General features: G+C 49.4%; 1 protein-coding gene across 2 annotated transcripts; it reads right to left on the bottom strand.

The window, feature by feature from the left end:
- Positions 1-431: 431 nt before the first annotated feature.
- LOC124706930 (DEAD-box ATP-dependent RNA helicase 15-like) lies at positions 432-5,187 on the bottom strand. 2 transcript variants are annotated; one of them, XM_047238600.1, is made up of 11 exons: positions 4,999-5,187; positions 4,669-4,883; positions 3,435-3,607; positions 3,117-3,348; positions 2,873-2,991; positions 2,045-2,101; positions 1,776-1,960; positions 1,148-1,292; positions 972-1,055; positions 814-877; positions 432-731 (listed from the first exon to the last, which is right to left on the bottom strand). In XM_047238600.1, coding segments are annotated over exons 1-11 (1,287 nt in total). In that variant the 5' UTR covers positions 5,001-5,187; the 3' UTR covers positions 432-720. The 2 variants fall into 2 exon arrangements, with proteins under 2 accessions (XP_047094556.1, XP_047094558.1); XM_047238602.1 differs by lacking the exon at positions 4,999-5,187 and having other exon boundaries at positions 3,435-3,732; positions 4,669-4,764.
- Between the last annotated feature and the right edge of the window lie 9,680 nt (positions 5,188-14,867).

Below are 14,867 nucleotides of genomic sequence, written 5' to 3'. Positions count from 1 at the left end.
CCTAGCTTCGGCGCCACCACTCCCTCCCTCCGCGCTCCACCTCCTCGTCACCCCTAGAGGCATCGTTGGGCTAAGTTCGAGACGTTGATGAAAGGGGCGGCGGGGAGCTTTGGGCTAAGTTCGAGACGTTGATGAAAGGGGCGGCGGGGAGCTGGGCTCTCGGCTCCTCGCATGGATGCAACCTGCCTGGGTTACGACTTAAAAAACTAGTTTCAGATGCCTGGGTTATGTAGTATGTTAAAAAGCTAACCATAGTTCCACTGAGATTTGCAATTGCAAGTTTATTTAATTTTTTAATGAATTTCTTTGCTGATCGCAGTTTTTATTAGCGAAAGTGATCTGGTAAAACTGCCTCCTTCCCAATTTATTTCACTTTTAATGAATTTCTTTGCTGATCACAGTTTTCACATGGTTAAGTAATTTCCAGGTACTAAGCAGTACAAATGTTCGTTCCTCTTTGTAGGAAAGACCTGGGCATTTACCTCGTATAGTAAGTTATTTTCAGTCGATCGAAAATTATAACCAAATCAAACACTAAGCAAAATCATCCATCTGCTGCAGAATACATTCAGCATGTCCTAGAATAATAATTCAGCCTACAAGCACAAAATACTAAATGGTACACAGCTGCTGCTCCCTGTGCAGACACTAGCAGGGACGCAGGCAAAAACAAATCCATGGTAGCATCTTCAGCTTCTTCCACCCCGGATGAAGCGGAGTTTATGACGGCACTGAAAAAAAGTAAAGGTTAACCCGGATGAGCCTGATGGATTCCAAAAATGATAAGCAAAGCAAGATTGAGGAAATGCTTACTGTAAGTTGAAGTGTCAATCTGCTCAGGCAGCTCCTTGATGTCAACCTCGAACCTCTCTTGCACCTTCGCATACACAAATCATGAATACCGTTTAGTCACTACTCATCCCACATCAAACAAACAGAAAACAAAAAGGATGTCAGAGGGCAGCACATACTTGGTTAAGAACATCCGAGTCCGAGGCCGAGGAAACAAAAGTTATAGCAAGCCCCTTGGTGCCAAAACGGCCAGCCCTTCCAACCTGAATGGTAAACCATCAGCTAGTCAGTACAGTTACATTAACAGCACTCAGCGGGGTAACAACAAGCAGCTCAAACGTTACAGCATGGTTACCCTGTGCAGGTATGTATCAGCTGAATCAGGCATGTCGTAGTTTATCACGATGTTGACACGCTCAATATCAATTCCTCTGCCCACTAGATCTGTGGCCACGAGGATCCTCTTGTGTCCTTCCTTGAAGTTCTTGTATCGAGTCAACCTGCCACAGACAACCACATGTGTTATATACATCCACAACACAACAGAGGTGTTCCAAATATTGGTCCAGACAGATTCTAAATAGTTAAACGCAGCTTTATTAACCACAAGTACAGAATGTTTAAGACAGACAATGTGAACAGAGGTCAGATGGCAACACTAAAAGAAACTTATCATGCCTAGGATACACATGATCAGAATGAGAAAAATGTATAGAACATTTGCAGCATCGATAGAATATTCACTATCTTTGGGTAGCTCAGGGAATGGAAATGATCAAAACATTGGTACAACCAAATGATAAACTATTTAAGTTGAGTGTAAAAGCCAGAGATGGTAATGTTACTAACAACAATACAAGTACAGAACATCCAACAAGAGAAACACAGAATAACAGATCTCAAAAGAGAGTACAAGAAATCCAACATGTTGCAAGCTATACAAGATTGGAGCAAAACCACAACCACCGTTCTAGATCACATACCTTTCTTCCTGCGTCATGCCAGAATGGATGCTGATTGCAGGGAAGTTGCATTCGCAAAGCAGCTTGTTCAACTCTGCTGCCCTGCTAACGCTCTTCACAAATATCACAACTTGGTTGAAATCAAGGGCATCCAAGAGATCATTTAATTTACGGTTCTTCTCTGCCTCGGTCAATTTTATATAGTGCTGCAAGAAAATAGTATACAATCATAAACAGCACTACAACAACTGACAAAATGAAAGGATGAACAAGGCAGCTATGGAAGCTACCTGTACAAGACCATGAAGGGTCAACTTGGCCTCATCGTCAACATAAATTTCCATAGGCTGCAGGGGGACAATGATAGATGAAAGAAATTAGCATTCTGGCAGCAATCTTCAGGTAATGGCATATGAACTCCTTCACTGTCAGAATAGGCAGCCTCCGCATGGAACTCAAAGTGCTGCACTGTTGCACACCAGATTTGCACTGGTCAAGTTCATCAGTCTTGCAACAGTGCATCACAAACAATTCCAGGCTGACTTATGGCCACAACGAGAAGGAGAACAAGAACCACCACCAGCAAACTCCAACGAAGTAACCACATGTACAAAATGCAGTGCAGCAAACTGGACATGTCATCCCAGAGAGTTACTTCCAAACTGTCAACACCTGAATCCCACTGCACCTACTGACCCATAACCAAACCGTCCAGAGTTCAGAACAGAGGACTCCTTAATCCCCTCCCCAGTGTACTTGCTAGAGACAACTGACAACAGGAGGGAAGCACTATGTATCACTCTATACATGGAAGAAGTAGAAAGAAAGGGATACGACCAGAAAACTCCGTACATGCAAGAAATCATGACTTGGCCAGAATACTCTGTAATATGGAAGAACCTAGTGATAACTGACACCAGGAGGGGAGCACTGACAACAGGAGGGAAGTATTAAGCATGGAAGAACACGTAGAGGAAACAGGAAAGGACCCCATAAAACTCTATGCATGGAAGAAAGTGAGAACTGGCAACAGCAGGGAAGCCCTGAGACAGGCATACAGATGTAGGAGACTAAAACATGATGCAATATTCAATTGAGATGGACTGCATGAGCATTACATCTTGCATAAATTTCTTGCAAATCGGACGGATCTCCTTGCTGAGTGTTGCCGAAAACATCATGACCTGCTTATCATGAGGTGTCATCTTGAAGATCTCCTGGACATCCCTCCTCATGTCTGCATAATTTATATTTGTCAGTTAATGGTGTAATGATAGTAATAAAAGAAAAGTAACAAGAAAGGTGAGACAGAACATATATCGTTGAAACTGAACAAACAGGCTAATGAGGAGAACAAATTACCAAGTGACTCGAGCATCTTGTCACACTCATCAAGAATGAAATGCCTCACATTCTTCAAAGAAAGGTCCTTGTCTCTAGCTAGAGCAAGAATCCTTCCAGGAGTGCCCACCACAATATGAGGGCAGTCATTCTTCAATAAATCCTTGTGCTTCTTGATGTGAACACCTCCATAGAATACAGCAACCTTTAATTCAGACAGATATTTGCTGAACCTCTCAAACTCGTTGCATATCTGCATAACACAACAGCAATGAGCAAACCAAGACCAGGGAAAGTAATGACAATAAAACTAGAATGCAAACAACCAGATCTACAAACCTGGTAAGCCAACTCTCGTGTGTGGCACAATACAAGTGCTGCCACATGACCAGCAACAGGGTCAATTTGCTGAAGAGATGACAGGACAAAAACAGCAGTCTTCCCCATCCCTGACTTTGCTTGGCAGATGACATCCATCCCGAGGATTGCTTGAGGGATGCACTCGTGTTGCACTGATGTGGAACCAAATAAAATCGGAGCAGCACCCCAGTGAGTTAAAATTGAACCTTCGGAGTCCATGTTAATGGAAAGTTTTACCATATTTCCCTCCAACAGGAAATTTCAGAAGAATGTATACCTGCATATCAGCAACACAAGAGTTTCATTACCAAACTGATTTGCCAAAGTCTAAGCCAAGAAAGCTCCAGACCATGTTAACTAACTTAGTTCGGTTCACTTTGTACAGAAGCATCTCAGCACCAATGTAGATGAACATGATAACATTAATTACAACACTAATATGTCTAGAGATTACAAATTATTGAACATTATACATGTCCGGCCGGTATATATTACTACCTCCGTTCCAAAATATAAGCCTTTATAGTGAGCTAATTTAGGTTATGTTGACATGTTACCATGTTCCAAACATGTTCAAAATTGATTTCACAACAAATTAATCAAGGACAGTGCACCTTATAACGTCAGAACAGAGGGGAGGGATTGCCAATTTTTGCTGACAAAGTAGAGCGGTGGGATGCGCACTTATTTTTCCAACAAAACATATGGTGGAGCCGCTATTTCACCATGGTGGTTGGAAATTAGTAATAACGGATAGTTAAACATGGTCGAACTAAGGATTCGATTATTATCCAATTCAATTACTATCCTTAGTTTACTCCTAAACAACATGGTAGAATCAAGTGTTCCATATCAAATTTTTTAATTACTCCTAGCAGTCTACTCACGCATTTGCTTTCAAGGTGACCTAGAAGTTACATATAGTGGCAATACAATTTAGGCTAACAAGCTGAATGCAACTACTGTGGCGTAACTAAGTGTTCCATGTCAGCTTTTTCCAACTATTCCTAGCAGTCTAGCTCACGCATTTTCTTGCGAGGTGAGATGGAAGCTACAGGAAGTGGTAAAACATGAGTAGCACCCAACAAAGAAGAAGCTTCTGAATCTACCGGCTCTGTCTACCTAATCAAGCTAGCGAGCTACAATTATAAATCCCCGCAGGCAAGACTTGTGGAGGTCAACGCCCGGCTACAGGAAGGGAAGGTGAACTTGCCTTCGGACGGGTGCTCAAATCCGCAGTCCTGGATGGCCCGGAGGAGCTCGGGCTTGAGCAAGAAGTCCCTGAATCCGGAGCTGTGGATCCCGACGTAGCCCTTCTTGGCGACGTCGGCCTTGGCGGCGGCGGCGCCGTCGACCGCCTTGTCGTCGTCCTCCTCGTAGTCCAGGAGCTCCTCCTCGTACACCTCGGCCTCCTTGGCCTCTCCCATCCTGCCATATCCGCCGCAACAAACACCATCAATTTCACGGCAACAAACCCTAGGAACCGAGTCCAGATCTCGGCAAAATTCAGAAGATAAATAGAGAATCGCGGCCGGAAACTCACATGAATGGATCCGGAGGAAGTGGGGCGCGGGTATTGGGAGATTTGGCGGCTGCAAAGAAGAAATCTGCGGGATTAGAGCGGGGGTTTGGCGGGGTTTTGGGTGGTGGAGGATAGGGTTCGTCCGAGGCGAGGATGAGATTACCGCTGGGGCTGGAAACTTTTGGGGGCTGCTGCTAGGGTTTCGTCGCCGTCGTCTGCTTCGCTGGCCTCGAGTTGGAGCCGGCGCCCCACAATATATAGAAAGGCCTTGGAGAGGTTCTGATGGGCTCCGTTGGGCCGGCCCCAAGCAGTGTCACGCACCTAATAACCCAAGGTCTAATTTTTAGGGAGTGTCTAACTGTCACCTAGCTGATTTCTCAATTTGCCATAAGTCAGATTTCAGTTTGTCCCACCGCACCCACATCACGTCAAAAAACACGTCGTCTCACCCCCCCCCCCCATCCCCCACGCCGGTTTTTTCTCCTCTCAGTCACCGGTTTTTTTGTGCTCAGTCCGGCTATCCTGAGTCACCCTTAGTGGGCTCCTCAGGATCCTACTTAGTGGGCTGCCTTGCAACTGTTGCTTTACAAAAATTAAAAAAGCCCATACATATCAAAAAGGAAAAATCCCTAAAAAGCCCTTCAATAAATGACACGAGGCAGCACCTTCTTCTTCTCCACGCAAAAGACACTGATCGTCCTCTTGCCACCAGCACCTCGCAAAAAAGGAGGGGGGATTGATCGTTATCCTCTAGATCTACAAAGGGGAGAGCCAAAAAATGGACGGGAACGAAACCACACACAGCATACCAGGAGATCCCGGACAAGCATCAGGATTTGGAGGCCTGCAATCCCAGGTACTGCCATCTCTCCCCATTACATCTCCCAGAGTTCATCCTGTAGTCCATGTAGAAGGATCAATGTGCATGATGCAAAAACAAACACAAAACAGAAGGTCTGCTGTAGTTTGTCGATCACCTTTCCTTCCAACGCCTTTTCCATCCACTCAATCAACAAAGTTCAGATTGACCTGCAGTTAAAATCAAAACAAAACAGTAAATTAATCACTAAAGTTGGCAAAATGAAAACATGATAAGGGGATTCAACAGTCTTCAGGGGAAAATCAAAAGAGATGCTCCAGGTGAGAATTTGTGATGACTATATCTAAATAACACATAACAATAAAACCTATACACAAAATAGAACTAGCATTGTCTATGTACTTGATATATAGACAATATATGTCATAGAACAGCTATCATCAGCTATGATGTAATTCAAATTATAAAAGCACTAACAGAAGTAGCTACACCAGAAGAAACAGTGAGTGACAGTTATTTCGATGCACAATTCACTTGAACACTGTCAGGAGCAATACCTGTTTCAGTCAAGGTATTAGGGGCAGCCTCTGGAAAAAGGATGTATGTCTTCTTCTTTGCTTGCAGCGCTTCCGCCAGCTCAACCTCCAAAGCAAGTACTCTTTTCAAGGCATTTCCAGAACCAGGAAGCTCTGTAGCATAGTGAAACAAATGTCAATGCTGATGATTGCTATGGAAAAAATGATACATAAGACTGAAGTGCCTTGTTGCATCAATGCTGATGATTGCTATGGGAAAAATGCAGATACATTCGGAGGTGGACTCGCACATATATGAAAGCACACTTGACAATGCTGATGATTTCTTCATGCAGGTATTATTCTAGTTTGCATATTTTTCATGTGAAAAAACAAAAAAGGACAACTAATGCACTCTTTCTTTCTGAATAAACACAGGGAGGATTTACTGGCCTGCTTCTGGGTGGTCTCACAGGTAATGCATCAATTGGCCAAGACCCTGACAAGGTAATCTACACTGTGAAAAATTGTTATCAGCATTTGCATAAAAAAACACCTTAAAAAAGGAAAAACACTGATGGAATCTCTTCATAATTAACATGAAAAATTTGCAAAAAACAGGTTTCGTCTCACTGGTCTGCTATGATGGACACAAGCAACGGTTCATCAATTGACTACAATGCCAGCGGGAGCGGGGACACAATGACCAGACAAACAGATCATGTAAAATCTTCGTGATCCACATACATATTTCGTGAACCTACTAAAAATGTGTTGTCCTCTATTTTCTACTGACAATGCTCTCTAAACACATTGCAGGAGAACAACCCAGGAGACTACACTTCGTTGCTACAAGATGATAATGAAAACCCATGGGATGTGCGCATGTTTAATGACATACAACTAGACAAGGTAAAAAAAATCCAGTAGCTTCCTTGTATTCAGACCACTAAATTAAAAAGAGACAGCAAAAACTAATCAGCCTTATACTTCCAAAAAATCATAGGTTCTTGACAACATTCAGAGGGAAGAACAAGGTTAGGTGTTTACCAAGGAGAATCTTCCAGGAACACCAGAGATGACAATGCCGTCCACAATGATTCATCTACAGAAGAGCACACACATATTACTGAAGAAGACATTAAAAACTTCCTGGAAAAGGATAATTTGACTGCTGAAGACAGAGAGAAATTAGAAAAACTAGCAGCTGAATACAGAGAAAGAAATGATCAGGGCAGCAATGAAGATGATTTCAAACCTGAGCTTGGCATGGAATTTGCAACAAGGGATGAAGCACAGAAGTTCATCAGCTTGTATGCTTTTGTGGTTGGCTTTTCAGTGACTGTTGTTTCATCTTATCGTACTGCAAGCAGAAAAAGAAACAGAGAAGTAATAAGATTTACAATGAAGTGCAACAAATACGGCAGAAACACTGAACAAGAAAGCCAGCAACTTGTGGTGCAAAGACAGAGCACAGTGATAGCAAGGACAAACTGCGATGTTGAAATGGTTGTTAGTGAGAAGCATGGTTTGTGGACTATAACAGGACTACACCTATTGCACAACCATGAACTCTGTCCACAAAGCCGATTCTACAGATCACATATTTACATGTCTGACGGAGAGAAAGAGATGATTAGGACAATGAAATTCTGTAACATGCCGACTAGAGATATGGTTGCAGTTTTGGCATATATAAGGGGAGGAATGTCACAGTTACCATACAACAAGCGGAAGGTGAGTAACTATAGCACAAGTATAAACAGAGAAGTAGACAACAATGACATGATGGAAGTACTTGACTGGTTCTCCAAAAAGAAGAATGAGAATTCAGGTTTCTATTCAACATTTGACTTGGACAAAGATAATAAAGTGAGAAGTGTGTTCTGGTCAGATGCTAGGGCGAGACTGTACTACGATATCTGTGGTGACTGCATTAGTTTTGACACTACATTCTTAACAAATAGGTATAATCTTCCATTTGCACCATTTGTTGGCATGTCACCTCATGGGAGAACATACCTGTTTGCTTGTGCTTTCATAGTTAATGAAACAGCTAACTCATTCAGATGGACATTCGAGCAATTCCTAGAAGCAATGGGTGGTAAGCACCCAATATCAATAATAACTGACCAGTTGTCGAGGTTTTGACCTCGGCAGATGCTACGGGGTAGCACATGAGAGGTGTAGAGCAAGGCGGCGTTGGAGATTCCGGAAACGAGTCGGCACACGATGTACCCAGGTTCACGTCCCCTCGGTGGAGGATCGCTACGTCCTGCTATAAATCACTATGATCATACTGTCGCCAGCGTTAGGCGACTTGCTTGGTGGAAGCCGCCGGAGGCGGAGGGGGAGATTGTATCTAATCTGAGATCATCTGTATGATGAGATGCCCCTGGTGGCTTTATATAGGCAGCCACCTAGGGTTTACATGTATAAGGCTATTTGGGCCGCTACGCCTCATGGGCCTTCTGCCGATCCAGTCGCTCCGGGCTTCAGTCGCTAGAGCGCATGGCCCAGTCGCCCGCCGACTGGAACCGCCTTCGGCTCTCTTCATCTGGCGAGTGAGCTTGGTGATGGGCCCTCTAGGGCGTATCCCCATCAGTAGTCCCCGAGCGAGTCGTGGATTCGGCGCGGGCTTGAGGCAGGGCGCGAAGAGGCTTGGCGATGGGTCGAGGTGAATCGGCGACGGGCTCCTGAAACAGAGGAAACAATCGTGAAACAAGAGGCCGTCGAAACGAGCCAGTCGGCGCAGGTCAATCGGTGTGAACCAGTCGACGTGAACCAGTCGGCGAGAGCCAGTCGGTGTCAGAGCCAGTCGGCGTAGGCCAATCGGCGTGAATCAGTCGGCGTGAGCCAGTTGGCGAGAGCCAGTCGGCGTCAATGGAGTGCAGGTGCTGAAGTAGATTGTAGATGTCGGAGCATTGTTATTGTAGGTGAAGAAGTCGGTGAAGACGCCAAGTTGATGGTGATGCGACCAAGCCATGCTAGATGGTGCTGGTGTACTCGGCACTGATATCAGACGGAGTAGCAAAGATGAAGTTGGCAGATCCTCAGTCGAACGAATTCACGACGATGGAGTAGCAGCGTCTTCCGGACTTGATGCCGTAACTGATCGCTGATCATTGAGCTAGTGCGGTCTTCATGTTTTGGAGCATCAGAATCAGAGAACCTCCCGAGCTAAGTTGCGTGCAGCGCACTTTGCTTAAACCTTATATCACTTGGGCTGCTACGTGCCTTGGTACTCGTGTAGTATGATTGGCTTCAGGTTACATCACGTACATGACCTCTTGAATTTCAGTTTCTCCCGTAGGCCTATCGGCGAGGTAATTAGGCAGTATTCCAGACAGTAGATTCAGCCGAGCGAAATCTGGCATGCAGACGCGTGAACGATCGATGCTGGTGTTGAGCTCCCCCCGGCATGTGCATTTCTCTGTGACTCTGATGATGTTGGTGAAGTTGTTGATGTAGACGTGATGGATATAATAGGCTGCGGCCAAGGGCAAGCGTCGATGTCGAACCCTCGGACGCAGCAGTCACAACTTGTTGGCGAGATATCATTGCGCTGGATATGCGCTCAGTATATCTAGTGGATGCAGTCCCCGAGGCTCGAGGCGGCTTCGATGAAGGCGGCTTGAGTCTTCCTTTTCTTGATATCTCGGCGCGTAACCCAAGCGGAATTAGTCCGCGAATGCAGCGAGTGGCGAGCTGCGGAGAACAGCGACCGGTGAGTCCCCGAGCATGGCGAGTAGCGAGTCGCGGAGACCGGCGAGTCCCCGAGCATGGCGAGGGCAAGTCCGGGAGACTGGCAAGTCCGGGGGACTAGCGAGTCCCTGAGCGCGGCGAATGGCGAGTCGCGGAGACCGGCGAGTCCGGGGGACCGGCGAGTCCCCGAGCGCGGCGAGTGGCGAGTCGCGGAGACCGGCGAGTCGCCGAGCATGGCGAGTGGCGAGTCGCGGAGACCGGCGACTGGCGAGTCCCCGAGCGTGGCGAGGACGAATCCCGGAGACCGGCGTCCGGCCAGTCCCCGAGCGTGGCGAAGATGAATCCCGGAGACCGGCGAGTCCGGGGGACCGGCGAGTCCCCGAGCGCGGCGAGTGGCGAGTCGCGGAGACCGGCGAGTCGCCGAGCATGGCGAGTGGCGAGTCGCGGAGACCGGCGGCTGGCGAGTCGCGGAGACCGGCGGCTGGCGAGTCCCCGAGCGTGGCGAGGACGAATCCCGGAGACCGGCGTCCGGCCAGTCCCCGAGCGTGGCGAAGATGAATCCCGGAGACCGGCGTCCGGCCAGTCCCCGAGCGTGGCGAGGACGAATCCCGGAGACCAGCGTCTCGCGCGTCCCCGAGCGTGGCGAAGGTGCAAAGCGATGCTGATGGCAAGGATGGCGAGTAGGTCGCCACTGCTGGTGCTGTTCCTGCGGCAGGAAAATAAAATAATTGTTTTGTATGGGCCAGTGTTAGGGCCTTCAATTTGTAAAAATTGTAATGAGCAATGTCGCTGTGGCGACTAAGTAATTTTATGCATGTCGCTGTGTTCCCCAGTCGCTTAGGCGATCCCGATGAAGGCTACCGCTTGACTGTTTTCCTTGCCGAGCCGGGCGTCCCCAGTCGTAGTACGTAGTCATATAGCGCGAGTAGCAGCCTCATGGGTGGCGTTTATTTGACGCTGTATCTTATAGCGTGCCTCTCGTCGTGGCCCGTGGGGCCGGCCGCGTGGCGACTCCAAAGGGGTTCTTGATTTGGCGTGTTTTCCTTGGCGAGCCGCGGGTCCATTTTGCGGGGTCCCCGGTCGAAGTACTTAGCCGTTCAAGTCACCCGCCTAAGGTAGAGGAGGGCGATTTGTTTGCCTCGATGATTGCGGAGGCGAGTCGCATCTCGTGGCCCGGGAGGCCGGGTCGCTTAGCGACCCCAAGGAGGGCTCCGTACTCGGTGTTTTTCCCGGACGCGTTGGGCCGCCGTGGCGACCTCGCTAGCGCAGTACTTAGCTTTTCAGGTCGCTCCGTCCAAGGTAGAGAGGGACATGGGTGCCCGGAGGCAGAGCCGAGCCGGTCATCTTGGCCCGTAAGGCCGCCGAGCGTGCGACTCCAATGGAGGTCCTTCCCCTAGCGTCGCAGGTGGTCGAGCCGGAGCTCGCACTACTTAGCCAGCTCGGGCTTCTCCGCCAAAGGTTGATGACGGCAATTGAAATTTCATCCCGAAGGAAGAGGACACCCAGAGGTGAGGTGCGCGGCATGGCACGTAGCTCTCTTTGGCGACTCGGAGTTGGCGAAGTCGACGCGGCGGACATGGTCTACGCGGCGGACCGGGGCGCGCCGTGGCGCAGTGGACGCAGCGGACACGGGTCGACGCCGTGGAAGGGGTCGCACGGGGCGAAGTTGGCGCGGCGGAGTCATGCTCAACGCGGCGGATCGAGGCGCGTCTGTGGCGCAACAGACGCAGCGGACACGGGGTCGACACGGCGCGACGGAGTTGCGCGGCGTTAGCCGGTGGCATGGCGAACGGCGTCGACGCGGTGGACAAGGTCGACACGGCGGACTCGAGTCGCGCTGTGGCGAGTGGCGAGGCTCGGGCGACCGGCGGGCGGCGCTGTCTATAGAGCGCCGAGTCCCCGAGCATGGCGAGTGACGAGCTCGGGCGACCGGCGAGTGGCGCTGTCAGGAGCGCGCCGAGTCCCCGAGCGTGGCGGATGGCGAGCTCGGGCGACCGGCGAGTGGCGCTGTGTGGAGCGCGCCGAGTCCCCGAGCGTGGTGGATGGCGAGCTCGGGCGACCAGCGAGCGCGCCGAGTCCCCGAGCGTGGTGGATGGCGAGCTCGGGCGACCGGCGAGTGGCGCTGTGTGGAGCGCGCCGAGTCCCCGAGCGTGGCGGATGGCGAGCTCGGACGACCGGCAAGTGGCGCTGTCTGGAGCGCGCCGAGTCCCCGAGCGTGGCGGATGGCGACGAATCCACGACGAATGAGGCCCTGAGCCTGGCGAGTAGGTGGTGCTGCGGCGACGTGGCGAGCCGAGGCCGCCACAGGCGAGTCTACAGCGGGCGAGTCCATGGCGGGCAAGCACGCGACGGCTGGTTCGCCGATGAGTCCGCGCTGGGCGAGTACATGCGTATTGATAGCATCATGCAAAAGATCAGTATGAATAAATTAATTATTTAACAGAATAATTACTGAAATTGAGAAAGTAGACGGATGTCAGATCCATCATCACCGCCCCTATGCAAAGCATGAAGGGCCGGTTCATTGCTACATCGGGTCGATGGCTTGCATGCACACGATCTAGCCAACTCAACTTTCTCTTCCTTGCTGGACAAGATCACGTGGGCTTAATTTTCTTGGGACATGATCCGTATGATGCCAAGATGATCAACCTTCTGCTGCAGCTCCTGTCGTGAAACCACAGGCTATTGCCGGCCAACGATCAAGTGATTACATGAATAAAGAGAAACAAGTACAACTGCAATAAGGTGTATTTATGAAATATATTGAACATTATTTGTAAAGACGTGTGACTTGTAGATAAAATGCGCATTGTTAAATGGATCTAGCAGTATGAAGGTTTATGCGTATCTTTTCATGAGTAGGCAGACCTCCAGCATCAAACGCTTGCCGGGTAACAGGGATGCGATGCCAGCCGTTGAAGCCGGAGACAAGGTCGGCCTTTGGTACCCAGCCTCACTACTTCGACGGACGCGAATAAACAGCAGACAAAATCGAAACCGATCCTAATTATTGTTATGCAGTCCCCGTGAGGGTTGTTTGCGACTGCGTGGTCATCTTTAGGGATCGAACCAATAGGTGAATATGTTTTGAACTTATATAAGGTACCAATATAAATAAACTTAGCTGGCAAATGTTGGCAGAGTCGACATGGAGGGTGAACCGGTGGCGACGAGTCCGAGGCCGGCGAGTCCCCAAGCGCGGCGAATATGCGGCGGGTGAGTCGCCAATCATGGGGAGTCGGTGATGATAATTCCGTGACGGGTGGGTCCCAAGCACAGCGAATACGCGGTAGGCGAGTCGCCGTGCGCGGCGATTCCACGCAGGACGAGTACGGCGACGGCGGGTCCGCGCTGGTCTGAGTCCGCCACGGGCGAATCCACCACAGCGTGCGCGGGCGCCGAGGTCGATGTGTTGGCGTCGCTTTCTTTCCTGGTAGCCATGGCGTACGTGCTGCGTTGAAGTAAATGACACAGCTCGACATAACTGCTCTTGATCGACTGATGCGCGTTCAATACTTCGAACGGAACATGTGAACTGGTGCATCACATGATCAACTCGCTGCACGCATGGACAGAGCAAAGTGTGTAGATTAAATAGGTTACTGAAGGTAATCAAATAGAATTTAATCAGTAATAAAGATGGCCTGATCATGTAGCACGCGTGTGTACGACGCGCTCCGTTGCATGGATCAATCGATCGTTCTCCTCTTATCGGAACTTGGACAGCAGCTGCCGCTACTTGTTCTGATCCTTTTTGATGGATCCGTGGAATTCTGATCCCATCTTGTAGCTGGCCAATTCTCCATAGATGCGTATATGAAACATAAACATTGCACAGAGGGTCAGATCCAAATAAAATAAGCAGTAGGCCAAGTAATCAAAGAGAAAGAGGATTGATGGACACAAATTCTACGCATCACGGCCGACGTACGAGCGTATCGCCACAGTCGCGGACGAGCCGCTGCTGGCCAGATGCAATCTGGCGATTGAAGACGATGGGTCTCGCCCGGATCACCACTCCAAGCGCCGCATGCCCCACGGTGGGCGCCACTGTCGAGGTTTTGACCTCGGCAGATGCTACGGGGTAGCACATGAGAGGTGTAGAGCAAGGCGGCGTTGGAGATTCCGGAAACGAGTCGGCACACGATGTACCCAGTGTTCACGTCCCCTCGGTGGAGGATCGCTACGTCCCGCTATAAATCACTATGATCATACCGTCGCCGCCGTTAGGCGACTTGCTTGGTGGAAGCCGCCGGAGGCGGAGGGGGAGATTGTATCTAATCTGAGATCATCTGTATGATGAGATGCCCCTGGTGGCTTTATATAGGCAGCCACCTAGGGTTTACATGTATAAGGCTATTTGGGCCGCTACGCCTCATGGGCCTTCTGCCGATCCGGCCGCTCCGGCTTCGGGCCGCTAGAGCGCATGGCCCGGCCGCCCGCCGACTGGAACCGCTTTCGGCTCTCTTCATCTGGCGAGTGAGCTTGGTGATGGGCCCTCTAGGGCGTATCCCCATCACCAGTGCAGATCAATGGGATCTGCAATACCTGATATATTCCCCCATGCATGCCATAGATGTTGCTGATGTCTACGTTCCCCCTCCTTTCCTGTAGACAGTGTTGGGCCTCCAATAGCAGAGGTTTGTAGAACAGCAGCAAGTTTTCCCTTAAGTGGATCACCCAAGGTTTATCGAACTCAGGGAGGAAGAGGTCAAAGATATCCCTCTCATGCAACCCTGCAACCACAAAGCAAGAAGTCTCTTGTGTCCCCAACACACCTAATAGGTGCACTAATTTGGCGAAGAGATAGTGAAATACAGGTGGTATGAATATATAGGAGCAAGTAG

The sequence above is a fragment of the Lolium rigidum genome, chromosome 4 (assembly GCF_022539505.1).
Source record: "Lolium rigidum isolate FL_2022 chromosome 4, APGP_CSIRO_Lrig_0.1, whole genome shotgun sequence".
In the NCBI taxonomy this organism is placed as follows: Eukaryota; Viridiplantae; Streptophyta; class Magnoliopsida; order Poales; family Poaceae; genus Lolium; species Lolium rigidum.
The sequence above is the reverse complement of the archived record's forward strand: the minus strand, read 5'-3'. Positions and strand labels throughout refer to the sequence as shown.